Raw genomic sequence first — 27,293 nt, forward strand, 5'->3', positions numbered from 1 at the left:
TCACAGGGTTGTTGTTGGGGGGAAAATAGGAGGAGGGAGGAGTATTAGGTATGTTCGCCGCCTTGAGTTATTTGTAAAAATAATAAAGGTGGGATAGAAGATAGATAAATAAATAAATAAATGCCAAAGCTTTGGTATATCATTCAACATTACGTTAACATTTTTAACGTTTAACATTTTCCCATAGATCTACTAATATACATTAGGACACAATCCCAAAAAGACACTCAATGGTCACATGACCATACCATGTGTGTCAGGGAGCCCTCAAATTTCTTACAGCTCCAGCACACAAAATCTGATGTCCATCGTTTCAAATGTGTTCTTTGGCGTTGGCTTTGCTGCCCTTCCCTTTCGGCTCATGGGCTGAACACGCCCCAGTCAGGGCACTGCGGCAGAAATGGGGAGGATCTGACTTCAGAACAGCGCCTGCCTTCTCTAGGCTGGTTTGCTGTTCTTCCTCATCCCATTTGGTCTTCTCCCAAGTTTAGGATAATGTGAGGTTAGGAATCCCATGGGAACACTCCAAGGCAGAATTAACTGCGGAGAGGAGAGAGGCAGCTCCTGCCATGATTATGCAGTTAATCAGATCCTATAGAACCGAGTAACCCAAACTGGCTGCTGGGCTGGTCTCTTGCTTCCTAGGGAGGAGGGAAGCTGCTGAAACGGACAAATACAGGAAAACTGGCAAATAACAGAAGCCAAGTTCAACCGCTGTCATTCTGGGAGTTGAAGTCCACACAGCTTAAAGTTGCCAAGTTTGAGAAATACTGGCTTAGGTAGACAACAGAAACAAGGAGAGAAACATGGGGGAAAAGAATATATTTACATGAATTTCAGTTCCCTATACATTGGCCTGTCTTCAGGAAGTCAGGGGCAAGCAACTGCTACCCTCCAGATTATTCAGACTAAGGTTCCCATAGTCCCTTGTTGACCTAATGCAACTCATTAAAGCAGCCACAACATTTTTCAGGCTCGAGTGGAAACCTAAAGCTAGGCAGGTGTGATGAGCAGCAGAGAGGAGTTTTCTTATTTTTCTTGCAATTCCAGAATAGTAGAATAAATGGAAGATTGCATTAAAATAGTGCAAAGCAATTAAAGTTCACAACCCTCTCCTCTAAAAACCATTAAAGATAATTCATGCCACTCATGGGGTTGTTCTCATGCTCTAAAACCCAGGATCGCCCTGGCTTCAGTGCAGTTTACCTCTTCTCCAAAGGAGGCTGGAAATAGCAAAAGAGAAGCATTGGGCCAGGGTAATTATGAGATGTTATTCTTTCTTGCTCACAGATACGCTAGTTTAAAGAATTCATTCTGTATGTGTGTGCATGCGTGTGTGTGTGTGTGTGTGTGTAGAGAGAGAGAGAGACAGCGTGTGCGCACGTGTGTACAAGTGTGCTGGGTGATGAACGGTAGCCAGAGTGGTATGTAAATGTTGTGAATAAATAAAATTTCTTCTGTGTGCCAGATGATGACTTACCACTGGTATTTGCCAAAGCTGGCTAAACATTTACCTGGTGTCACCTTTCCTGGGGACCGTTGGAATCCTGTAGAAGGGCTGTTAACTGATGGAACAATCATGTTCAATCTTCATCACTTCCTCAAAGTAAATAGACAGTAAGCATTCCTTTTCACCTATTAACATACGCACACACGTGCATACATACATACCTGCATACATACCTGCCATAGGGTTCCCTGTCAAGTTAAACAGTGTTACACAGTATGCATAAAAAGGAGTGAGAGATACGAAGTCAAGGACATCAAAGACTTGAGATAAAAGAAGAGGAAAGGTAATGTCACACCGATGCCATTCTCCGTGCCTCTCTGTCTTTGCCAACCATCCTTGCTTCCACTCTGCTCACCTGCTGCTTCATCCCAGGCCTTTTGCTCTTTCAAATTCACCTCTCTCTTTCTGAGAATTTCATCAACTCCACAGCTTCCTCCATCTTCCTCTTCCTCTTGCCCCATTCACTCATCCTTCGTATATTGCTTTTGCAGGTCAGTCCTCATTTATTCTCTATATCATCAAACCATCCAGATGTATTTTTTTCCAAATTGATTACTTACCTTTATAGTCAGCCCACGTTCATTCATCAGCCATTCATACTTGAACACATCGTTTGTTTTTTTCAGCATGCATACTTCTTAAGCATCCCTTCCCTGCTGTATTCAGTTTACTTCTTTTTTTCTCCTGACATACCCAACTCTCACTTCCATATAACACTGAGAAGCAATCTCTCATAGGTCGCCATTTGCACAATAGAATACATGCTACCACCTTTTGTACCAATGTTTGCATTTAAGTGCTTAAACATTATCCATCCATTCTACTAAGGTATACAAATTCATCTACTTGCTTGTTTATTGCTATGTATGTATAATTTGCAATAGTTCATTCCATTTTCCTTGACAAATCTTGATATGTTAATTTTCAGATTCATATTCCTTGTTGCATCATACATCCTAATGTTCTGTGCAAATCATTTAGGTTGTCAGTCAACCAACATACCTCTAGTGTCATTACAAACATTCTTTTTACTGTTACCCATAAATGCATTAAAAAATGCTGAACCATTAGCTAAGAATTTCATTTTCCTCACAGATGCTTTATACCCATTGTATAGTGCTGTTAATCACACTCTGCAGTCAACCTTCAACTCCACATTTGTGCATAAGATTCCGTAATCCAAGCCTGTGCAATTTTATCATACACTTTTTCCAAATCAGTCAATGTACATTAAACCATTTTTCTCACATTCTAACATTTCTCAGTGATCTGCTGAAGATAAATGCTTTGTTTGGCATGAAGCCACACTACCCTTCCCATTTTTTCCTCATAGCCACCTCTTGTACCCATGCAGTCAAAACTCTGTCACCTTTGCAGGCACACTTAATGAAGTAATTCCCCTGTAGTTTCTTGAAGGTAAAAGAAGAGTCCACAAAATCCAGTCACTTTGCTGCTCATTATTAAACAAAATACATAGATTAACAAGTATGTAAGGGGACTTGGAAAGAGAGATGGTTGATATGAGAGTGTGGAAGGATAGCACACAGAAAAAGGCTAAGAACAGTTTTCCATCATTGCAGACATAGAATAATGGATTTAAGTTATAGAAGGAAAATTCTAGTTGAATGTTAGGAAAAAAGCTTCCCAGTAGCAAGAGCAGCTACTCAGAGAGAGACGGTATTCCCATCACTGGTTATGTTCAAGCAGAGGATTACTGGGTTGTTGCCTGGAGCAAAGGATTGGGCTAAGTAGCCTAAGTGGCCTCTTCCAGCACTGTATTTCTATGAAGTCTTGAAGTAAACTCTCCTCATCCTGCATCTAGCAGCTGTACTGTTCACAAGATTAGGCAAGTATCTCTAATCAGTTACACAACTGAGCCTATTCAACATTAAATAAACCAACCAACCACTGCTCCTAGCATTCTTCAGGTTGGTTGCTCTTACTGCTACTACAGGCAAGCACCATTGCACAGGTCCACTTACCTGTTTTTGTTATTAATTTGTTTCTTTGCAATAGCAAAGACACCTTTGTTTGTATCGGACTCCATGAAGGTGACCCTACTTGGAAAAAAGACTATTCCCTTTGGCCCTGGGGCTCTTGTGATAAGCTTGTATCTTCAAAAGCCCCCTTTGATCCTGAAGAGTGGATTGACCGTACCCGAAATCTCTATAACTGGATCGAGGAATATGGAAGGTAATGATACATAGTTGATTGCAGCTTAAAAAAAGTTGCAGGAATGGAGTTTGAAGAATGCAACTGTGAAACCTCCTACCATTCTTTCTATTTGTCATTGGTGAAGATGTAGTTGTATCCATACCCAAGATAAATCAAAAGTACCTTGAGTATGGATCCAGAGAGGGTGTGGATAAGGTGTACTCATTCCCATTTCTCCAACTGTATCTGGAATGTTTATAAAAATATAGTTCTCCTGTGCTCCTGTTTCATGCTCTGTCTTCTGTGGGACCTTTGCCTGGTCGTGCACATCAACTTACCTGTTCCTTTTTAAGGTTTGATTCGTCTTCCTGGGAGTCAGTAGCAAATGAAGAGATGTGGCAAGCCAGGTGAGAGCCTGTCCCCTTCCGATACATACTGTATCTGAAAAGGTCTGAAAAGGAGGAAAATCATACCAGTAATCAACATACAAATTAGTTACATTGCACATTGTAGCACTGAGCAGGTAAAACACTGGAAGCATGGGGAGAATGTAGGACGCAAAATCTGGTATCCAGCAGTGGAATGGAACCAAATGTCACCTTGCAGTTAATAATTTAAGGCAGCTGTTGCCCTCCAGATATCCTGGAGAACAGCTTCTAATGTCATCCCCAGTAAACACCAGCTCAATATAGTGAACTGGGACTGGCTCATTCCGTGGGGAAGTGAACCCCGCCTCCTCCTTCATGGGTGCTAGTTGGTGTTTAAAGAATACACAACACACTTCTGTTTTTTTTTTCCCCCTCCTAGGATGAAAACAGCCTTCTTTCTTTTTGACCTTGCAGAAACTGTTCCCACATCTTTGGATGGGAAAGCAAAGCTTTATACATTTGCTTATAAGGTGAGCACTTTTCAGTTTGGGATAGAAAAGCTCAACCTGTCCATATGTTTGCACAGGGATAAGCAACCATTTTGGGGCAGGGATCATTTGTAACTTTACACTGTGTAATGTGTACACTCAGAAAATGGCTGCAGTAGGAAAATTGGCGATTCACAAAATGGTTGTTGGGCTAGGTTTGGCCAGTCTTAAGACACCCATTTACTAGACTCCTGGGATGCTTCCTACCACCTGAGTGGGCCAATCGTCACACCCTCAAGCATCCCTGTAAGTCATTGGTTTGAGATGGGTGGCTATAAAAAATGAATGAATGAATGAATGAATGAATGAATGAAGTTGCTAGGGGCTGATGCTGTGCAGCAGACCGGCTTCCTGTTTAATTCTTTTTTTTTACAAAAGTAAACTTTGTTTAAAATGCCTTTTGGGCACTAAGGGATGTGGCTGGGGTCCTGGTAGTGTGAACTATCTCTGTGTTCATATGGTTGATCAGTGCTGACCTTGCCGCTGGTTCCAATCATCAGAACAACTTATGTAAAATAATATAGGCACAACCAGAAGATCTATTTCTATCTGTCTGGCCACTAGGTATCTTTTCCTCCCTGTCCCCATCTGCCCTATGGTGGGGTCTGATAACTGTTTGTACCTCATTCCTCCTGAGTGCTACCTCTAGATAGCTGGGGACATTCTCCTTCCTTTGCCCCAATACTGTGGGACCTTTTCACTGCCTTGTGGTGGCAAGCCAGGTGTCACAGCTAAGCTTACCCAAGAAGCTTAGCATATTAGTGGGATGGCAACTTTGAAAGGCCACTTAGGGTAGTGCCTGCAGAGCAGCGCTTGATGTTCCTCTACAAGAGTAGGACTGAGTCCTCATCTACGACTTGTAGAACTGAGCAGAAGCAGTAAGACATTTCCAGCGAGCAAAGACAGACTGTTTTCCATAGCCAGAGTGCCTCTTTTGTGGATGATTGGCTAATAAATAATATTACAGCAAGCTTTCCGTGTCTCCCCCTTGAGAGCTTTGCTCCTGTCTTGCTGCTTGCAGGTCTTCTAACTGTGCGCATGTGATGAAGGAAGGGTGTTGCTTGCTTATGTAGCAGTAGCACGTCAAGTGCACATGCATTTTTCTTTCCACTCTCCCACATTTGAATAATGGGGGCCTAAGAATAAAGTTGATACAGTTTAGGGAAATACTCCCAGGTCTTTTCTTTGCTGTTTTCATACGCAAAGTGGTTCCACTAGAAATAAAACATATCTCTTCAGCTCATTTTTGCTTATTCCCCACCCTTTTGGTCTCTAGCTGCTCTCTCTTACTTCTCTCTTCCAGTTTACCTTTCAGATTTATCCCTGGGATTATTATTCTTTAGTTTCCCCTTGAGAATCGTACATCTTTATTCCTCTTTTCAGTTTTATGACATCAGAGCAGCTTGCCCAATCAATCAGCTGCACATATGAAAGCTCTTAGCTAAAATCCTATGCACTGATTGGGGAGTACTTAGTGGGGCTTATTTCTGAATAGAAATGCAGACAGTTGCATTTCATGGTTTAAAACATATGCTCATAAATGGTGTCCTGTTTTTCTTCAATTGCAAAGACTTTATTTTTATAGATGCTGTTTATGCCATGATTGGCTGCTTTAAAAAGTGAGCAAATATTTGTAATACAGGAAGATGATGTATCTGGGATTTTTCTTCAGTCCTGAATTGTCTCCTGTGATTTACAGCTGTACAAGGAAATCGTAAACACATATGAAACTCATCCAGTGAACTGGCACAAAAATTACGCTATTGCCTGCGAGAGGATGCTGCACCTTCACCCAGCAAGGGAAGATCCAGAAGTTCTACTCTTAGAAACCATCAAACACTTCCACCTGTACCTGGAGAAAGCTGCAGATGATCCCCAGCAGAGCAATATTTTGCAAGCCATAAAGCATATGAAGAAAGAACTTCGGGAACTGAGAAAAATGAAGAGGGGAGAAAGAGGCAACCAGCGTGAGACGTGATCAGCTCAGGGAAAAATCTGTTGGAAAGGAAATGAAGAGTAAGAGAAGGATTCCACAGATGGAAATGAAGCAAGCTTAAATGCAGTATTTTTTAGATTAGGAGAAAAAGACTAAATCAAGATGAGGGTTTGGTGACATAGAGAAGCATCAACACAGGTTGGGGAAAATGAATTGGGATTTTTCTCCTTTTTAATGTTACAATGTGGGGTCATTAAATGAAGCTGAATGTTGGGAGATTCAGACTGAAAGTTCTTAACACAGTGCACTGGTAGTTTGCTTCCCTGGTTTATCGCTACCAACTTACCATCAAGTCTCCCCTGAGCTGAACTCAGTTCTGATTATAGGATACATCTACAGTATGTCGTTTTCTTGGCAACAATATGGAAGCTGTCTTCTTCTGATGCGTTTTTTTCAACTTCCCAATCTAGCCTACAGCTTTGGCATTTCCTTGGTGGTCTCCCATTCACATACTAAACAAGACTGACCCTGCTTGGTTTTTTGAGATCAGTCATGGTTGGCTAGCACTGCTGTGGACATGGCTACCAACTAGGCTAAAAGGACATAAGGCAGATTTATGGTGGCAGAGAGTTTGATCAAAGGCTAACAGTCATGATTGCTTTTGCTCTCAGACCAAGCTTCGGAGCATCTCAGAAGCATCCAGTTGAGTACTGTTGAGAGTAGAATGTTGGACTAAAGATGCCTCTGGTCTGACTCAGCAGGATATTCATATGTTCTGTTTGATTTATCCATTTGTATATGTTTATGTACTAACATTTAGTGATAACATCAGACTCAAAATCCTAATAGCAAAAACTGACCTGGTGGAATTGGCATTTGATAAAGGCAAAACTGAAGTACTTTGGCCACATCATGAGAAGACAGGACACCCTGGAGAAGGTGCTGATGCTGGGGAGAGTGGAGGGCAAAAGGAAGAGGGGCCAACCAAGGGCAAGATGGATGGATGACGTTCTAGAGGTGATGGACATGGTCTGACCAAAGTTAGTACTACAGGTAGTCCTTGTTTAGTGACTGCCTTGTTTAGTGACTGTTCTCAATTACAGTGGTGATGAAAAGTAACTTTGCAACCAATCCTCACCACCTTTGCAGATCTGTAAAGCAAAGGAAGGCTGAAGTAAGATCATAAGCACAGTCATGGTTTCACTTAGTGATCACTTCGCTTAACGACCAAGTTGTCAGTCCCAATTGTGGTTGCTAAATGAGGACTACCTGTACTCTAGTCACTTCAGAAACAGATTATTGGAAAAAATACAAAAAAAATACAAAAAGGATGGACCATATTTTATAAATTGGGTATATATTATGAACATGGAAGGTTACAGGTTCAGTCACCCACATTCCTTCAAAAAGAATCAGAGGTGCAGCTGATAGGAAATATATCTGTACTGCCAGACTTCGGAGAGCCGTTGCTAGGCTGGATAGACAAATAGGCTGATTTTTCACAGAGTAGTTTCATGTATTTGAAACAAGTTATAAGGGGGCTGTCTTTCAGACTGGTTCAGAAACTGTAGTGAGAAATTGGATCACATCTTACACTTCTGAGAAGAGCTGTAGTATCACCCAGTCTTTCCTACTCAAAGTACTGATTTTGAGCATTACAGTCCTGTTCATTTTGGGACCGGATAACTTTAAGGACTGATATTTTCTATATGAACTTCTCTGATTGCTGAGATCTTCCTTGGAAAGTACCTGTCTGTTGTAGTATGGTGGAATTGAGATGGGGTGAATCTGAGCTTGACATAATGAGCAACTGGGTTTCCTTGAAAATGGAAGTGTGTGCTTCCAGTTACTATCTTGTAGCTCTGCCACAGGAGGAAAGGAAACCCACCAGATTCCCATAATACAAAAAAGGATGCCGAAGAACTGGAAAAAGTACAGAGGAGAACAACAAAGATGATAATAAACTTGGAAGCTAAATGCTATGAAGATCAGTTGAAAGTGGGTATGTTTAACTTAACAGAAGGCTAAGAGAAAACATGATAGCAGTCTCACAATACTTAAAGGGCTGTCACAGGGAAGAGGGTGTAGATTGATTCCATAGTATCCAAGGGAAGGACAAGAACCGATGGGTAGAAGCTTTACACATTGTGAGAGATCCAAACTTGAAGTAGGGAGGAATTCCCTGACTATGAGAGCTATTAAGCAATGGAACAGCCTGCCTCCTGAAGGTGTGGGTGCTCCACCGCTGAAGGTTTTCAAGAAAAGAATGGACAGCCGTTTGTCCAGAATGGTATGAGTATTCCTGTACCGGACAGGGGGTTTGATTAGAAGACCTCCAAGGTCCCTTCCAACCCTATGATTCTACATTTGCAATTCTGTCGTTGTGCATTAACACCTCATACTAATACAAGAAAGATGGTTTATTGGTATCTGATTAAAAAAGAGACTGTGATGTATTCCATGTAGACCTTCCATAGCTGATCAGCTAGCTCCCGATGGAGGAAATTACCCTTGTTCAGTTCTGCATACAGTATGTGGGAAACAGGCCAGTGCCTCTGAACAAGAATCCCATCTGCAAAATGCAAGTTTCTGAGCCGTCTTCCTCCATCTTCAGCAAACGGGTCGGATCAATGGCCAATTTAGACTGGTACCCAAACATTGAAAGGTACCCAAACATCCTGCCAAGAGACTGAGGCCTGTTAATTCTGTGTGGAATAACCTAAAGAAGCCTTCAGAAGCACCTTGTTAAATAAGCAAGGGTAGATGGGAGCTAACTGGCAGAAATTTAATTCTGATTGCTCTCGTGTAGCACCACCCTGCTAAAGTTGATCAGATGCAAAGTGAGGGGAGAGAGAAAGAGAGAGAGACTATTCCACTAGGCTCAGTTGCAGAAAGCGGTTGCCAAGTAAGGGCATTTTCGCATTCTTCCTCATTTATTTATTTATTTATTTTATTTATATCACCGCCCATCTCCCCCAATGGGGGACTCTGGGCGGTTTACAATAAATTATTTTATTGATTTTATATAAATCATTACTTTCCTATTTGTGTGTTCACCTCCCTGTTTGTTCACTTGTGGATCTGGTCCTGTAATTAGCTGCAGATCCCACAGCCTACATTTTGAAAGGAGGGCTTTTATGGCAAGCTTTTTTCTTTTTCCCCTCTCCCCACCTTCCTCTCTTGTGTGTGTGCGCGTGCGCGCGCGTGTTTATTCCAGCCTTAAATTCAATTTTTTTGTTACAAGAATCTTTCCCTCCTCACCCCACCTCCACACATAAACTAAAAGGGAACAGTGTTAAGAAATGCAAATAATGGCTCTTTCTTTGATTATGACAGTTAATTAATAGCAACCTGTTTTAATGAATTAAGTCACTCACGGCCCTTCAGCACTTCCTAAGGAGTAGCCAGAATCTGTGGGGATTCCTTCCCCCTTCCAATTGTGTAGCGCCTGGACTCCAGAGCGCTACGTGGGCCCCTGTATAGAAATGTCCCCTTAATGATGAGGGAGGGTTTTCGAGCTTGCCTGCATTCAAAGATCTCTGGTGAGCTATTCAGGGGCAGAAAAGGCCCCCTCTCCCCTGGCGAGGAGCAGTCACAGTTCCGCACCATTGTGTTAGCCGAGGTCCTTGATCAAAGGCCTCCTAGTGAACTCAACTGGGCTCTCTTTCAGACGACGGCCATAATTAAAACCACTAATTCTCTTTTAAAAGTGCTGCAGGATGCCATGTAGGCATCTGTTTGGAGTGCCCTTTGTGATGTCATAAACTGTTGAGGGCTGGGGAGCGGGCAGGGAGGGAGCTTTTCTGAGCAAGATGCCAGTCACCGAGGTGCTTCATGACAAGGGTCCCTGTGAAGACCTTGACAAGGTCTTGACTGCACAATTCCCAGCCCTGAATTTTCTCCTCCTCAGCTGCTGGGAACCGACCCCCAAAAGGGGTCTGGACTTTTTAGAGGGAGGTGGGGGTGGAGCAGTGCCAGTTGTGGGGGCAGTGGTGGTGGTGGCATCAAGGGCAGCAGAGAGCTCAAGTTTCATCACCTCGTCTTGTGGGTCTTGACTGATTTGGGTGGGTCACGCAGGGAAGTACTGTTGGCCTCCTGTCCTCCATGAGCTGAAGATGCCCAGTGGAGCTTGCAGGGTGCAGAGGAATATGCTTTGAAGAGCATCAATGGATGTAACAGTTCAGCTGTTAAGGAGACAAATAAATGGAGGAGGCTCATTAATTCCTTTTGGCTGTCTCTGTGCCTTTTGCCCTTTTATCACAGCCTTATTAGTCTCCTACTCATCTTGAATGGGGAGGGGCTGGGGGAAAAATGAATGGGAGCTGTTGAATGCTAATTGGAAAAGGCTTTTAATCACAGGCTAAAGACTTTACATTGACTTGAAAGTTACTTCTCCATGGGAAGGGGCCCTCTCTACACACACAGACGCACACAGCCATTTTAATCTATCTACCAAAGCATTATAAAACAAAACTTGATTGGTCTTTAAAGGAATCTGTTGATCTTAAAGGTAAGACAAGACTGCTGTTTTTTTGTTTGTTTGCTTTTAATTGGGTATCTTGTAGCTCTATCATAAGTTCATTTACAGAAAGTAAAGTCAGGTCCAAGCAAGTTTGCTGATACATATTAATTTTCTCCTGTTTAAATAACATGCAATTTTAGTAGCCATTCTTTTTCCCCAGGATATTGAAAAATCTGTCTATGTCCTCAAATTTTCCCAATACCTATACCATTAAAGAAGTTGCTAGTTGGCTAGCTGGTTTATCTTTTAAAGAAAATCCTCAATTACTTAGAAGATAGGACCAAAATGAAATGTTCAGTAATAGCACATGGAAACAAGCCACACAGGATACTGAAAGAATACTTAAGAGGAATTCTTTTCCTGCCCACTAAGCAAACCTTTGACAATTGTGTCCTGCATTAGTTTAAAATTAGTAACACACTTCATATTCCAGTCACGTGTGTTTGACCAACTCCAGGGCCACAAAGATGGCCATCATACCTCGATGGCAAAGCACATGTTCTATATGCAGAAAGGTTCAAAATTCCTAGCCCTTAGCATCTCTAATCTAGAATAATATCAAGAAATAGGGTTGGAAGCACACAGGCTATTCATACTCAGGCAAAGCAGTCAATATGTAAATCTCATCACAGCTAAATGGGTCAACAGACACATTTTTTCAGCTATGGAATAGCCTAGTTATTGTCCTCTTGGAGTTTTGGGGGCAATGGTGAGGCTTGTAAGATCTCTCCCCACCTTCCACTACGGGCTACCTCATGTAATCCAAGACAACCTTGTTGCCTATGCATGATGCGACTGCTTTTAGAAGTCAATCAGTGTTCTACTTCCAAAGGAAAAGAGTGATGGATGCACCCAATATGGCAGCTTGATTTTTGAAAGCAAAGTTTAATGTGCTTTTGTGGCACACTGCACTGATCCAGCCTCATAGGCCTGCACAGTCTAATTTAGAACAGCCCTTCTAGTCTTGCCTGGGATTTAAATCCTCAAACTGGCCAGGAAGTCTGGGAGTGGAAGTTCATACGTCTGGAAGACACACAGGTTGAGGGAGTCTGATTTATTGATCCTAGAGAGGGTAAAGCAATACCGCCCAGAGTCCCCCAATGGGAGGAGATGGGCAGGGACAAAATTAATTAAATAAATGATAGGGAAAAAAGTTCTAACTCAGCCACCAATCAGCCCAACATTTCAAAACAAATGAGAGTGATATAGAAGCTGCTTTGGTTGAGATCAAGTATAGGGTGTATAGTAGGAAGAACGGGAGGAAGGTGAAAGTGATGTATCTCCAACTTGGCTTCTTCATCCTGCCTTCCCTGCATTCATGGGAAAAGATAGAGGTACAAGACCTGTATAGCTCAGCTGGCTCAATATGTTCAAATCGCTGTGAGATGAGAAACTAACCAGGGATAGCTACAAAAGTCTCAGCAACTATACATAGACTTAGATGGCTTTTGCATCTGTGTAAGAAAACTCTTTCTCTGGTAATCCACCAGGAGATCATTAGGGATCTAGTAAGAAATCAGATTTGGGGCCTTGCACAATGTGCTATTATCTTTCTTGCAGGATATCAGAGTCGGGATGATCAAGCTTCAATTCTCTTGACATTCAAGCATTCCTCTCTCCTCCATTGCTGTCTTTTCCATCACTGCTAATTTTCCCTGGAACAAGCAGAGTAGCTATTTCATTGCTCAGAGCTTGCAAGCAAACAAGGATCCTGATTAATGTTATCCAATGGAATAGGGCACTGGGCGGTGGGTAATAGTCTTCTCCATTTTTGTGGGAGTCACCAGAGAGTTTCAACTGGAGCATCAGCTGTAATAACAGGAGTGTCCAGTGACCAAGCTTTATCCAGAAACACCTTTAGGGATGAATTGTAGTTATTGGTCTTCATTCTTGAGCATTCACAATTCCTTGTAAATCTAAACTTTAACAGGGAGTAGTCTGTCCATGACAAAGAATTAGTAGATAATTTCCCTTTGTCTTTGAGATCTATATATTTGCTGTATATAGAAAATCAAAGCAAATTATGGTCTATTAAGCTATCTCATCTGCCTTAGGTGAGAAATCTTTTAGCTCTAAAGATCTAAGTGGCTTCAACAGCTTGTGTAGGTAAGGATATACTGAAATACTCATGTAATCTCCAGTCTGTCTCATATCCCAAAATCACTGATTGACTCTTTACAAATTGTTCAGGTAACCGGTCAGAGGCACCTCCACACCTGCATCTTATCACTCAACCAACTTGGAATGTGGCTAAATCCTCTGTGCCAGGCACCCCCAAGCACTTGCCCAATCTTGCCATCCCAGATGGAGAACAATTGGTAGCTGCTTTTTCTGTCAGCGGGTGGTGGGAAGGGAAATAAACCTGGGGGAATCCACCACTTGCCTTACTTAGCTTGACCCACATTAAAAGTGTAAGGACCGGCCTCATTATGGAGACAGAGTAGGGCTTGGTCATTGGAGCAGCACAATTTATGCCGGCATACTTTTCAAGGACTGAAAGATAGCATGTTAAGGTAGCCATGAGGGAAACCTCAAAAGCTTCAATTCTTCATGAGTCCAGAAGGCTGGAGGGAGAAAGATTATTTTAGGAAGATTTCAGAGAGATGCCTGGGTTATGGCCTTGTTATATTACAGGAAATGTCACCAAGATATGTACTTTGGTAGAGGAACAGTGTGATGGAATTACAAGTAAACTTTACAAAAACAATGAGCAGAGGGACAATGAGGGAACACAATGTGGAATTTCCATCTCAGATGAGCTTTGAGATGAAAATTGAATTTCTAATTGGACACCGTGCTCATAGTCTGGAAACTTTGTTAGCAGAAATCATGAAATCTTTCTAATGCACAGTCATTGTAAATTACTGTTTTTTACTTATATGTCACCAGGTGGATTACACTGCAGGTATCAAGGAACCTTTTGATATTTAAAAAATGGGATGACACCTATTTAATTGGGGTTAACTAAGGCAATTGATAACCATGGTTTGCTTACAAGCTTCTCATTAAATAACCCCCAGTGGTTCATGCAACATGCTAAACCATAAAGCATGTTTTCTCAACACAATGGTTCATCCGACATACTAAGCCCTCACCAAAGAACCATAATACAGCTTACTGCAATGTGTAAAACCAGCTGGTTTTTAGGAGAATGAAGAGTTCTGTAATAAAATGGATGAATAGCCAGTTAGGAAAGTTTCTGCTTAGAAGGAGATCTTCTGTTCATCTCAGAAGATAAGACTTGGCTAGAAGAGCCAAAGGGATGACTCAATTAAAGCTGTTTTTTATGTCTCTGTGTGCCTCTTTGAACAATAGTGTTTCTTAATTTGCCTTATTTTAAAACTCCTTTTCTGTATGGCTCAATACAGCAAATAATATAGATCTGGATACTCACTGGCAAACATTGAGGGTTGTTGTATGTGGATTGTACAAGATGTGAATGTTTTACTAAATCCCTGGACCATCATGTTAGCCACACATTATCCACGCAAAAAAAAGCATCGCAAGATACCATAAATTTTTCTCAAGTTCACGGGTGTGTATATAAAATGTGCCATTGACACTTTTCAGATAAGAGCACACTTTTTAAATGGTATTATGCTAAGAAATTAATTGTACTAGATGGGAAATTATTCCTGCGATACTTTGGTGAAAGATTGTTGAGTTTGGGTGAAAGGGAACAAAATATAGAGACTTAAAATAATAACCGTCCTCTGAGACTCTACCATAGGTAAGTCCTTGTTGCATTGGGGGGGGGGGGCAGATCAAATATTGCACGCCAAATTTCACGTGATGCATTCCTAAAGCAGATGCTGGCAGAAGGTGCCAATAGTTAACAGGAGGTGCTGTAACTCTGCATCCAGCAGAGGGCGCACCAGAGAGGAATCAGACAAAGTGGCCCACTTAAAATTGTTTCCATCAAAATATGTAGCTCCATGCTTTCATGTGCATATTTACATTTTGGAATGTGATTCAGAATGCAGGCATCAGATTTAAAACTTTGTTTCTTCTTATCGACACACTGGAGACGCTGGTTGATTTGCAAGCTGCTCTGTTTACAGATGCAAGCTGTTAAATGGTTGGATTTAATTGTCATACTAGAGTGAGCCGGTGCATGTTATTTATTTATTTATTGCTCCCTTGCCTTCTTTTAAAATGAAAAGCAGTGACTTGTAAAAGTGAAGAACAAATGGAGAGAGAAACACATTTTTTTCAGGGGGCATAGTTGTGGAATATTATGAAAACATATTTAGAAATAAGTAATATATAACTAATATTTATTTCATGTTTCTGCTAGAAATATTACACTTAAACCTGGCATTTAACCTTTGAAACTGTTTAAAATGACTTCATGTGTTTTAAGTCCACAATAAGATACCAAGGCAACGGTCCTGTAAGATTGGCTAGCATTAGCTGGAGAGAGTATTTTTTTTCCCCCAATAGACTTGAACATGCCATTGAAAAAAGGATTATTGCATTTGGGATGTTCACTCGTTCTTTTCTCTCTTCAATATATTATTTTAGCAGGTTTCATATCACTGAGAAACCACAACAGTTTACTCAAAGGCCACAGCAGGTCAAAGGCAAGATAAAAGTTTATAATCAGAGTTTTTCTCAAACCTTTTCCAGTTCTCTTCTTAGCCCCATTTTGCAGATAAGGTTAGAGAAAACTGAGGCTGAAATATAAGGACTTCCTGACTGAGATTAGCTCAGAGTTGAAGCTGCCCAGCAAAATCCCTCATGCTCACTGAAGTGGAAACCTGCATCTTTACCAACCTTTACCAATTCAGGTGTCAAATGGAGGCTCAATAAAAGAGAACATTACATGTAGAAAGCTACTATCTCATTGGAAAGAACACCACATGTCCGCACATTGTCAAGTGGCCAAGGTTGAGAACACTGGGCTAGACTATGCAATCTGCTCATCATCAGAGTGAGGGGCATTCAATTCATTTGCACAAAAATATGGGCAACTTCTTATATCACAATTCTGAGTATTTGCCAATGCAGAATTGGCTACTTTGGCTGAGAGCATTTCTTCAGCATCTCTGGGAGAGAAAAGTTATTTGCCATCTTTTGCTCTCTTTGAACAGTTTTTTGTGCATGCATTGGACAAAAGTCGCTGTCTCTAATTTTTCCCCCTCAAAATTACACTCCTGTGCTCATAAGTTAAAAGAAAGGAGACTATTTTGCACCCTCTATTGCACCACCTACCTAAATTCAGTACCCACCTTTGGCTTTTGATGATTCACCCTGATTCTGTTTTAAATCTCACCTTGTGCAACAGTTTTCTTCTCCTATCCAGTGAAAGAAGGAACTCAATTGTAGAGAATTCTGACTCCCAATTGTTTAAAAGTAGCAACAATAATATAATGTTTCCATTTAAAATAGACTGAATCTGTTCTAAATAGGGTAATAAAGAATTTGGGTACAGATATCTCAGAGTGAATGTGATAGTTTTGCTTCCTGGACGATGGCGGAATGAATGGTACAACACAAAGATAACTAGACTTGTTTTTATCACAAGTAGTCATGGAGTGAGTAAGAAGAAAACTTTCCCTTTTCAGGACTTCCTGGAATGACCATGGGAATTCTAAGATATGCCAGAGAAGATGGAAAGCTATTCTGCTGTACAGTTTTTAAGGATGAAAACATATTTGAAAAGACCCCTCAGCTGCACATTTTCAAAAATAGAGGTATAAACTCCATTCAAACTGGCAAATACTTCTATTTCTACTTGTAATTTAAATGGTCCAGTTGCACAGCAAACCTGATGGTATATTTTCATTCTGATGCAGTGCTGGCTGAAAATTATGGAAACTGAAATCCAGCACACCTGAAGAAACCTTGTAGGAAAAGGTTATCTTAGGCACCCCAAAGGCAGGACTTGTTGGCTTCCTGTAATTGCAGTGAGAATGACAACTGTTGGAGGCAAACTCAGAATAGCGCTACATTTTGCTCTGGTTGCGGGAAAATCTTACAAAATGCATTGTTCTGCTTCAGGACTGAAAACAATAGGATCCCATTGCAGAGCCAGGTTTCACTCACAATACTAGGAACAATTGTTTTTCTCTGTTACAGCCAAGCAGCCCTATTCCTGCAGAGAAATTCTCTAGGAGTCAGAGTGGTGCAGTGGTTATGATGCTGAGCTAGAATCAAGAAGAGCCAGGCTCAGGTCTATCCTCATCCATGGCAGGTCTCTGCATACATTTGGGCTGATCATTAGCCCTCAACCTACCTCAGTCGGCTTTTGCTTGGTAAAGAAAGGCAGAAGGATATGCTACAGTGAGTTCCCAAGCAATGGTGGGTTAATAATCTAACCACAACCACCACCAAATCTTATTAAGGATGTCATGTATTTTCACAGAAACATCTAATCCAGCGTTTCTCAACCTCAGCAACTTAAAGATGTGTGGACTTCAATTCCGAGAAACACTGATCTAATCCATCTGGAAGGAAGAAGGGCAACTTTTGGTTTCAAGAATCAGGTTCACCATCAGACCAGGGATAGAATTCAGGTAAACTAAGGGTCTTCTGTAGAACCTTAGAGAACTTGATGGGGTTCTGTGAGAGACTAAAGGAGGGGGCAAGAGTTCACTTGAGCCCAGGCAATTTTCTATCACTAGCTTTGCCTTTTGATCAGGGGTTCTAGTTTAAACCATTCATTCATTCATTCATTCATTCATTCATTCATTCATTCATTCATTCCAAGAGATTCTATGGCCTGAAAAAGTTTAATGTAATCCTCTGAATTAGGGGAGCTGAGCTGAACAAGCCATTTCCATATCAAAGATGGCACTGTGAAATTATTTTAATTAGCCATAACAACATTATTGGCAGTATTTGTATTAAAATAAAGATAGCATGGGGAAGGACACTCAATTTGTATCTACAGTTATGACTTTAATGCACTCTTCATGACATAACAGCAACAATTATGTGACCAGATTTATCCTAAGCAACAGCAATTCTTACATGCTGGAGCATGGGGTGGAGCTGCCATGCTTTGCAGAAGAACCAGTTCTAGCCTCAGAAGGGTGATCTGGATAAAAGACCTAGCTGTCCTCTGCAGATGAGCTCCCTTGATAGGAAACAGCCCTCATCAAGTGTAATTTAGAGCCGGTTTCATGCAGTGGTTAAGGCAGCAGGCTAGAACCCCAGAGACTCAGTTCTAGTCCTGCCTTAGGCACAAAGCCATCTGGGTGACTTTGGGCCAGTCACTCTCTCTCAGACCTAGGAGGAAGGAGGCAAACCACTTCTGAAAATCTTGCCAAGAGAACTGCAGGGACTTGTCCAAGCAGTCACCAGGAGTCAAGAATGACTTGAAGGTGCATACACACAAACGCACGAAGTGCAACTTATTTCCTACTTTGTGACTTGAGCCCAGGCCAGGGTGTGGAAGTGTCTGTGCTTAATAGGTAGGACCACGGTGCCTCATTTCATTTCTTTTAAGAAGCCTCCTGGGTAGAGAATGTGTGATTGCAGCCAGACCTTTCTGCCAATTGGTAGGAACACTTTCTACCTGGAGTATTTTACTTCCCTTCCCTGTTGCAGAGGGCAGTGCAACTGCTGCACTAGAACGTCCTCCTGCTTCCCATTTGCTGGGGACACTGAATCTGCTGGTAACCACAGTTGCTTTCTTGGCTCAGCACAAGTTTTGCAGATTGTCCAATCTCCCTTTTGGAGTCTTCTTTTTATGCTGGGGCAACTTTCAAACGTTATCTGTCTCCCTCCAAAGAGCCAACATGTTGATCTTCTGCATTTGTGTATAAACACCATATGCTTGGTGATGATTCTTGATATGACTGGAAATTTAATAAAGCTGCTCAAATATTTTTGTGGTTTCAGCTTTTCCTCTCCTCTCGCCAAGAAGGAAGACTCTCCTGGTTTCATAGGCATCTTTCAACAAGTTTAATTTCATTTGTAGATTAAGAATGGAAGTAGCATTTCCACTTGGTTGGTTACTGGGATTGAAGGAAACAAGAACATTCATTGTTTGCAACATTTCAAAATGATTCTTTCTCTCTCTCTCTCTCTCTCTCTCTCTCTCTCTCTCTCTCTTTCTTTCTTTCTTTCTTTCTTTCTTTCTTTCTTTCCTCTCTCTCTTCTTTTTTATTGTGCTTTTCCAACCTGAGATATTAAGCTGTAGGTGGCTTTATATCTGATATTGGAGCACTTTTGTCAGGTGTTGTGTTGACAGGATTACTTCAAGCTCATTTTAGATCTGGGAAGCATTGAAAGGGGAAAAGTGCTGTTCTTGCAGAAGGGGGAATGCAGAAAGCATAAGAATGGTTGAGCAAGACTGGCTAGGTAACTGCTTTTCACGCAGCGAAATGGCAGATATTCAGGGAAAATCCATTGACCAATCATAGCACTAGGACACAGTGGGTGATCAAAATAGTAGAAGCAATTTTCTCATACATCACTTTCCCGACTTGTTACTGAGAGACAAAGATTCTCAAGTAATATTGTGACTGTCAGTTTAGTGGATTCTGTGCTCCAGGGACTTAAAAAAAAATCACACTGGGGTACACGTAGCTGAGCCCAGATTCTTCCTACAGATAGAAGCTGAAGGGGAGAAAGAATCCCAAGTAGTTCCTTTCATTGCTTCTTCCCTCTTTGCTCCCCACGATAAAGACAAGCCCGGAAGAAGGAAGATCCATTCTCCAAGCTTCTAACAAGGTTATAGCATCAGAGACTGTGCGGCTAATCTAAGAAGAATCTTGGAATGTTCTGATACTCATTCTCTAGAATCACGAATGCTTTTAGGTCAGTGTTTTTCAACCTTGGCATCTTTAAAATGTGTGGACTTCAACTCCCAATATGCCAGCATGTTGGCTGGGAAATTCTGGGAGTTGAAGTCCACACATCTTAAAGTTGCCAAGTTTGAAAAACACTGCTTTAGATGGACTAATGCCAAGCTCAGTAGTTCACCCCTCTCCAAAACAGCAACAAGCAAGGAACAAAACCAACCCCCCCCCCCCACCAAACAAAATTGAGAAATATGCAGGAGGTCCTAACTGACAGATGATATAACATTTGTATCCCAATTGTCAGCCATAATGATTCTCTAAGCAGCTTAATATCAGCTTTAGAGGAAGTTGATACTTGCCTTCAAATCATGGAGCTGAATGCCAGGTGCAGTTAGTGGGATCCAACAATATTCTCACATTCAGAGTCCCTTCTCCAGCCAGGAGTCCTGAAAAATGAAAAACATTTAAATGGAAGCAATTATAGTGATCGTAGTGGGACAATTCATTTCAGATCCTATGCAAGAAAAATCTCTCCTGTGTTAAAATATAATAAATGCATACCAATGTATTTTCCCCTAGTGCCTTCTTTGTCATGTGAATTGAAGGTTTATTTTCTGCATCATCTCCAGGGTAGTCAGTTAATATTTGTTGTGAACTGGTTCCGAAGACCTGGGTTGCACAATTTTAATAGACCTGTGCGGGGATGAAAGAGTTGTAAAGCACATCCAAGGGCAGTTTAAAGATCCTTGAGTGGGAAAATTAGAATGAAACTTTGTGATTTACCTTGTAAAGTCTATTTTGACTTCTTGCAGACTCACATAAGGGCTGCTTCCAATGTGTTTTGTTTGGCTAATGCTAGTGGCTTGCTTGAGCTATTAGGTTTGTCAAGCCAATGGCTGCCCACTAAAGTTTTATTTTGTTTTGTCTCGTCTTGCATTAATTGACAGATAATGTCTTGGCTCAAGAACAGCAGGAACACTTTAGTGTATCCACATAAAGTGTGAAAATAAGATGCACATCTCCACATCTTGACATTCCATCTACCTGATAGGATTGCCAACTTAAAATAAAAAACTCAGGCTAGGGTGAATCCTAATGATGAATCAACAGAGGAAAGCGACCAGCAGCTTTTGATGGTCAATATGCCAAATCTAGTTGACTTTTCCATTGTACCAAATATGCTTTATATAGTGTGTGTGTGTGTGTATGTGTATCTGTATACTCTCAAACCTATCCTGATCTGTCTCTAAAAATGCTTTTTTCTATTCCCTCTGTTCTGTTGAACCTGTTTTACTTCTGAGCCAAATAAAGTTTGCCAAGTGTATAACACATGGGATTTAATCTGGTTTTTCAGACTCTCTGCTAATTGTGACCATACAACTTGGGCTATTAATTGTAACGCTGTATTTGTTAAAAACCCTGAAATAGAGAATTCAGCTTGGACGTCTATATTCTATCCCTCCTTCTTGCATTTTGACATTATCATTCAAAGCAATATTTTAACTCCAAAGTTCACCTGCTAATCCTTAAGCTGCTGATATTCCAGAATCAATAGCATGGGATTTTGTGGTTATTATTATTATTTATTGTTCTTAGTGGGTTTTTCTGTATTAATATTTATAAACATTGGGAGAGGCATATATATGGAATTTATATGAATAGAAATGAAAAGGAAGCCGCTGCAATTTCTGTATTGAAATACCATATCTAATATAATTGATTGCATTTTCGGTCCACAGCAACAAATGGAGATAAACTGCTTTGCTGAACAATCCCCTTGATGCTCATTGGAGCCTGTTGTTTTGTTCACATGTCTTTTGTGTGGGCCAAATCAAATACTTCAGATGTGTTATTAGCAGTTGTCTCTCTTCAGGTGATTGCTGAAGTTCAAATCCCAAAGCCCTAGTGAACAAAGTCAGTTAGAAAGGTTAGGTATGAGGAGATATGGTTCAGTAAATATCTGGAGGGCTACAGGTTCCCCACCCCTGTATTGTGTTGTGTTGTGTTGTGTTGTGTTGTGTTGTATTGTATTGTATTGTATTGTATTGTATTGTATTGTATTGTATTGTATTGTATTAATTAAATTTAGCCACCACCCATCTCGCCCTGAAGGCCAGGCACATATTATAATATATTATTATACTATATATAATATAATATATAATATATAATATAATATTATTATATTATATTACTACTTTTTACCTGATTACTTCAAAGTAATATAAAAACATCAGCCTGCCTTGCCTCTGCAAGTCTTGAATGTCTCTGTGGTGTAAAGTTAAATGAGCAGAATTGGGCCAATTGGTGTTCTTCAGTAATTCTGGATTTCAGTTCCCATCAGCCCCTGCCAGCATGGCCAATGGCAAGGGGCTTTTGTATACTGGAAGATACCAGATTGTTTTTTTGTTGATAGAGAGCCACCACCTGAAGGAGGCTGAGGAAAGGGCCACAAGAAAGAGATACTAGCCAACAGGCCATTGCAATATTCCCCCTTTTGGCTGATATCTGTGGTTGCTCTCTCATCTATAAGTTACTGAAGACTGAAATTTTCTGGAGGGCCTTTGGGGAATGACTTCACCATCAGGATTTGGAGGTTTATTTACTTATTTATTTTTACACATTGTTGTTTTTTATCTTTGTTTATAATCCTGCATTATTTTTTAATTTACTGTGGAAGTTTTTTTGTATTTTGGTATGGTGTTGGCATGAACATTTAAATTGTCATCATCTCTCAATCTAGGTCTCTGCTGAAATAGTCTACTTCATACTGCTCTAACAACATGACTCAAGATCTAGTATAAGCTTTTAGTCCATCTATTCAAGTGGTTCATGACCTCAGCACGTATTTGACTGGTATGTCCCCTCTCCCACCTATTCTGTCTGTTTCATCCATTACTCTCCTTGACTTTCTGACAGTGAAAGAAGAGTTCTGTAGAAAAGCTGCATTCATGTTCATCTAATTACCAGTTCAGCCCTCTACACAATCAGGGAGACTTTTATTTATCCAAGTGAGCTAAGCATTGCTTCTCCCCAGACCTTCCAAGAAGTCAAAGAGAACATTGGGCATGAGGGTGGGATGACCAAGAGGGATACAGATAGAGAGAACTGGACCCTCACATCTTCATTTGAATACCTGGACAGACTCAAGTGTATGGATCTATTATTCCAAATATCCCCAGCTAGCATTGTCCCATTGGCCAAAGGGAGCAGGGCTGGGGAGAATGACTGGAGGGTTGCAGGTTGAAAAAGCTGCTTTAAGTCCAGCTTTTGTATGAAGATCTTGACTCAACCCTTGCCCTCTTTCCACCCTTTATTGCAGGAGTCACCCTTCTTTCAAGGCTAGAACACACATTTCAAATTTTGATAAAGTTATAAGTACTCTTTGAAAAAGGCTGCTAGAGGAAGCCTAGGGAGACACAACTAGTTACAAGAACAGACTTAGTAGAATGCTATCAGTCATCTTATTTAGCTCATCTGACACTTCCTCCTTCACCTCTATTCTTTTTCCCCTTTCCTGGGCAGGTAGGCATGCTTCCAAACTGGAGTGCAACCATCCATTCATTTTATTTTCAAATAAACTTTATGGGTCCCAGAGGAATTATTGGAAAGAAAGGTATTATTGGAGGCTGATGCATTGTTCTAAAGCAGTGTTTCTCAACATCAGCAACTTTAAGATGTGTGGACTTCAACTCCCGGAATTCCCCAGCCATTGGAAGAGCTGAAGGATCATGTTAGGAACAGATCTTCATGGAGTAAATCTATCCATGTGGTTGGTAAGAGTTGACAACTTGATGGCACATAATCAAGCAGTCATATAGCTGAGATGAAGAGTAGTGCAGGGCTATCTTCCAGAAGACCCAAACATTCATCAGCGACTTACCAATGGGCTAAGAAAACGCCTTATTTCATTGTATTTATTCTGGCTTTCTTAACTCACCTGAAGCTTTGGGATGGGAGGTCTATGAGTCTAAATAAACAAACCTTGGGCCATTCTTTAGGCCTATGATAACGATGGCCTCTTTATGAATATCTGGAAAACTATCTGGTCCTTCCCATTGTGGCTACTTCTGCAAATAAATCCTAATTAGAAAAGAGACTGAATTTCTACCACAGGCACTCTAGTACAGGTAAGAAAGGGAATACCTGAAAGGTTTAAGCAATAATACACAAGGTGGGATTCATTTTACAGTTTTGTTACCACCACAGGGGCTGTTAATCCGAAATGATTTTATCCCAAACAAAATGCAGTTTACTGACAGCTTTGGCCAAAGGCCCATGATAGCAAAACCCACACCTCTGAAGGGTGAAACAACGGGGTGTGTGTAATTAACTGCCTGAGTGAGTTTTGCCCTCTTCGGTGCATACTTTTTTTTTTGGTGTTGTCTTTTTTAGAGGGAAAATTAATTACCTAGAAAAACAATAATACGCTAAAAGAAGCATTTATGTTCAAATGTCGTGTTTGTTTGGTTTTCCCATATGGTGGCATGTACAAAGCGACCCTTTATTTCAAATCTTTGTGTTTTTCCCCCCTGGCTCCGCAGAAATAGGGCTGCTCACTGAATCAGAAAACTGGGTAATCGGAGCTGAAGTCCTGCCCTCCAGCATTAACCAATACCTGATACTTTAGAAGAGAAACATGTTCACTTATCAATAAAGTACCCAATGATGAGGTCTCTCAGTGGGAGAATCAGTTTACTCCCTGAAGCAAAGGGGCTGATTGCCTTCATTAACCTGCCTTTTCTGGCTGCAAAGATCTCTGGCAACCAATTAATCCTGCCATTACTTCCAAACAAATCTCCATGTTCTATATTGAAAGCCAACCTGAGATAGGTGTGCTAAAATAGTCTCCATTTTCCCACAAACTGTTAAAAATGTTTGTTTTGGGAAGAATTGCATCTGGGAGGAAAAAGACAGGAATGCTGCAATTTTGCAAGCCTTCTGAATGGCTATTTAGTTTATAAACTGTATCTTGGTTTTGTTTTGTTTACATCTCCTTCCTCTTTTAGGATACTAAAGCTAGAATAACTCATTTCCAAAGTGAAAAGGCAACGTGTCCTGTGTGTGTATGTATGTGAGGACATGTAATGCATCCAACTTTGGTGAAACTCTTTTGTGAAGCTTGGGGTTAAATTCAATCAAGACATAAATCAAAATAATATCAGGTTGCTTCCCCAGAACAAACCACCTTCATCTGATACATCTTGATTTTGTTAGTATTTTAAAAATCAAAGATTTTAAATTCCTATAGTATCTTTAGAGGGGAATGGGCAAGCTCATGAGTGACTTTGATGGGACACTTGCACCAAAAACTTCCCTTTCTGTGATCTCTATAGCCATCTGCAAAATACAGCAGTGCAGTTTCTGAATTCTGCCCTCTCCTTATTTTGAGGAATATGCAAAACTGTAGTTTAATCCTCTTGTAGGCTTCATACAATCTAACATAACAAACCTCTTGATTGATTGATTGATTGATTGATTGATTGATTGATTATGTGCCATCAAGTCATTTTTTATTCCTAGTGACCACATAGCTAGATTTTCTCCATGAAAATAAAGCCCTACATGTTCTCTCCCCCACCACCTCAAAAGGGAAATATCCAAGTTTCACCCATATATAAGATTCAGCCATACCCATTTTGGTTCAGTTAAATGTGGGCCCTGGCTACCAAAGGTTGGCCAAGCCCTGCTTAAAAGCATCTCAGAAGTCAAGAGGTCAAAGACAGCCTTATGAATCCCACTATCCTAACAGCCCAACTGCATTCCAACAATGAAAACAGAAGCCTTTCCCAGCCTACCATGTTGTCAAACTGGTATTATTTCAGGTCCCTCAATTTGTTTATTCAGGGGCTTTAGTTTTGTCATTATAATGCAGAAATGAATATTTTTGACCTCAGTAATTTAAATTATGGTGAGCTTCTAATGCTTGCATCTTTTCATCATTTAGTGATGTGGTGAGGGGAATTAAGTAGCTTCTCTTCTGATTTTTGAATGGATGGTGACATTTTTCTAAAATAATTAGAAATCATCCTATAGTCTATGGCCATCTCCTACCATGTTCCCACAGCAACATATTGTTGAAAAATGCATGCACTATGGTATCACAATAGCATTCATCCATCTCATTCTATTTTATAAATTGCTACATGGAAAGAGTAAAGTGGGAAAACACTTGTGAACTGTTTATGCTGTTTATGTATTTTAAATCTGTAATACTTTTTTTACAGTTTGCATCCATTTTGAAGAAGAACAGATCATGTAAGATGAATCAGTATCATTACTTCTATGAGTGTACTTAGAAAGTGACTGCCCAGGGGTCACTTTAAATTAAAGATGGTGGTCCCAACAGTGTGATCAAAGCTCAGCCCATATGTGACACACATAAAAAAGTCATGACAAAATAAAGGTAATAATATTATTTATTTATTTTATTTATTTATCAAATTTGTCACCGCCCATCTCCTCTCACCAGAGGGACTCTGGGCGGTTGACAGCAATATAATCAATAAAACAATAAATATATAATAAAATTACAATATATAAAAGCACACTGTTTAAAAACAATCACAAGTAACAAATAAATATAGATAAAATCCAGATGGCTATGATCTAATGCAGTCCTTGTGTGGGTGGGGCACGTTAGGGCACTAGCCATCCCCAAGCGTGACTATTCTCCTCCCCGCCCCAGGCCAAATGGCAGAGCCAGGTCTTCAGATTCCTCTGGAAGGCCAGGAGCGATGGGGCTAACCTCACCTCTGAGGGCAGTGAGTTCCACAGGGCGGGTGCTACTGCAGAGAAGGCCCGCCTCCTGGACCCTGCCAGATGGAATTCTCTTACCGACGGGGTCCGCAGCATGCCCTCTCTGCATGATTGGGTGGGATGGCTTTATGTAACGGGGAAGAATTATAATATTATTATAATTATAATATTATTATAATTAATGTTACAATTAATTAATGTTATCACTAATGTTATAATAATATTAAAATAATCAGAGACTGATAAAACTGTTTTTATTGCAAATCTAAAATTAAGAGCCAACTTGGGGATGAAGAAAAGACTGATCTCAGTAACTACAAGTCTTACCCAATGTTGGTAGTAGTATACAGTATACTCTGTAATGTACGGGTTCCCCATAGTTTGTTACTTTTTCTTGGCCTGCACCTCTTTCCTCATATTTCAGGTGGACAACTTTACCTGCTTTGCCACTTGTGATCCTCTCAGCTGGAGATTGGGTAGTGAAGAAGACTTCTTGTGCACACCAAACATTACTTTAGGACTCAGCTATATGTCTGCTAATGATGCCTTTTCTAAACTGCTGTTTTAACTGAATTTGAAATAAACCCATTTGAAACACACACGCACACAAAGACACAGGTTTCATCTTGGTTGTACACATGCCTGTACAGCCATCGCAATCTCCCTTGAGATTATAAACCAAAACAAACAAATAAGCTCTGAATTAATACCTAAACGAAATGTTCTAAGGTCGACCCCCTCCT

The 27,293-nt window shown here is 40.6% G+C and overlaps 1 protein-coding gene across 2 annotated transcripts in view; it reads left to right on the forward strand.

Moving 5' to 3' along the window:
* The window catches only part of TMEM260 (transmembrane protein 260), a 45,255-nt gene extending 38,467 nt beyond the window's left edge, over nucleotides 1-6,788 (forward strand). Inside the window, exons 12-16 of one of the 2 annotated variants that reach the window (XM_063290487.1) lie at nucleotides 1,469-1,617; nucleotides 3,527-3,703; nucleotides 4,018-4,071; nucleotides 4,472-4,562; nucleotides 6,280-6,788. In XM_063290487.1, the coding sequence (XP_063146557.1) occupies nucleotides 1,469-1,617; nucleotides 3,527-3,703; nucleotides 4,018-4,071; nucleotides 4,472-4,562; nucleotides 6,280-6,558 (750 nt within the window). In that variant the 3' untranslated portion in view covers nucleotides 6,559-6,788. The remainder of the gene's footprint in view (nucleotides 1-1,468; nucleotides 1,618-3,526; nucleotides 3,704-4,017; nucleotides 4,072-4,471; nucleotides 4,563-6,279) is intronic. The other variant, XM_063290488.1, reaches the window with a different exon arrangement.
* Nucleotides 6,789-27,293: the final 20,505 nt, after the last annotated feature.

The sequence above is a fragment of the Candoia aspera genome, chromosome 1, assembly GCF_035149785.1.
Source record: "Candoia aspera isolate rCanAsp1 chromosome 1, rCanAsp1.hap2, whole genome shotgun sequence".
NCBI lineage: Eukaryota > Metazoa > Chordata > Lepidosauria > Squamata > Boidae > Candoia > Candoia aspera.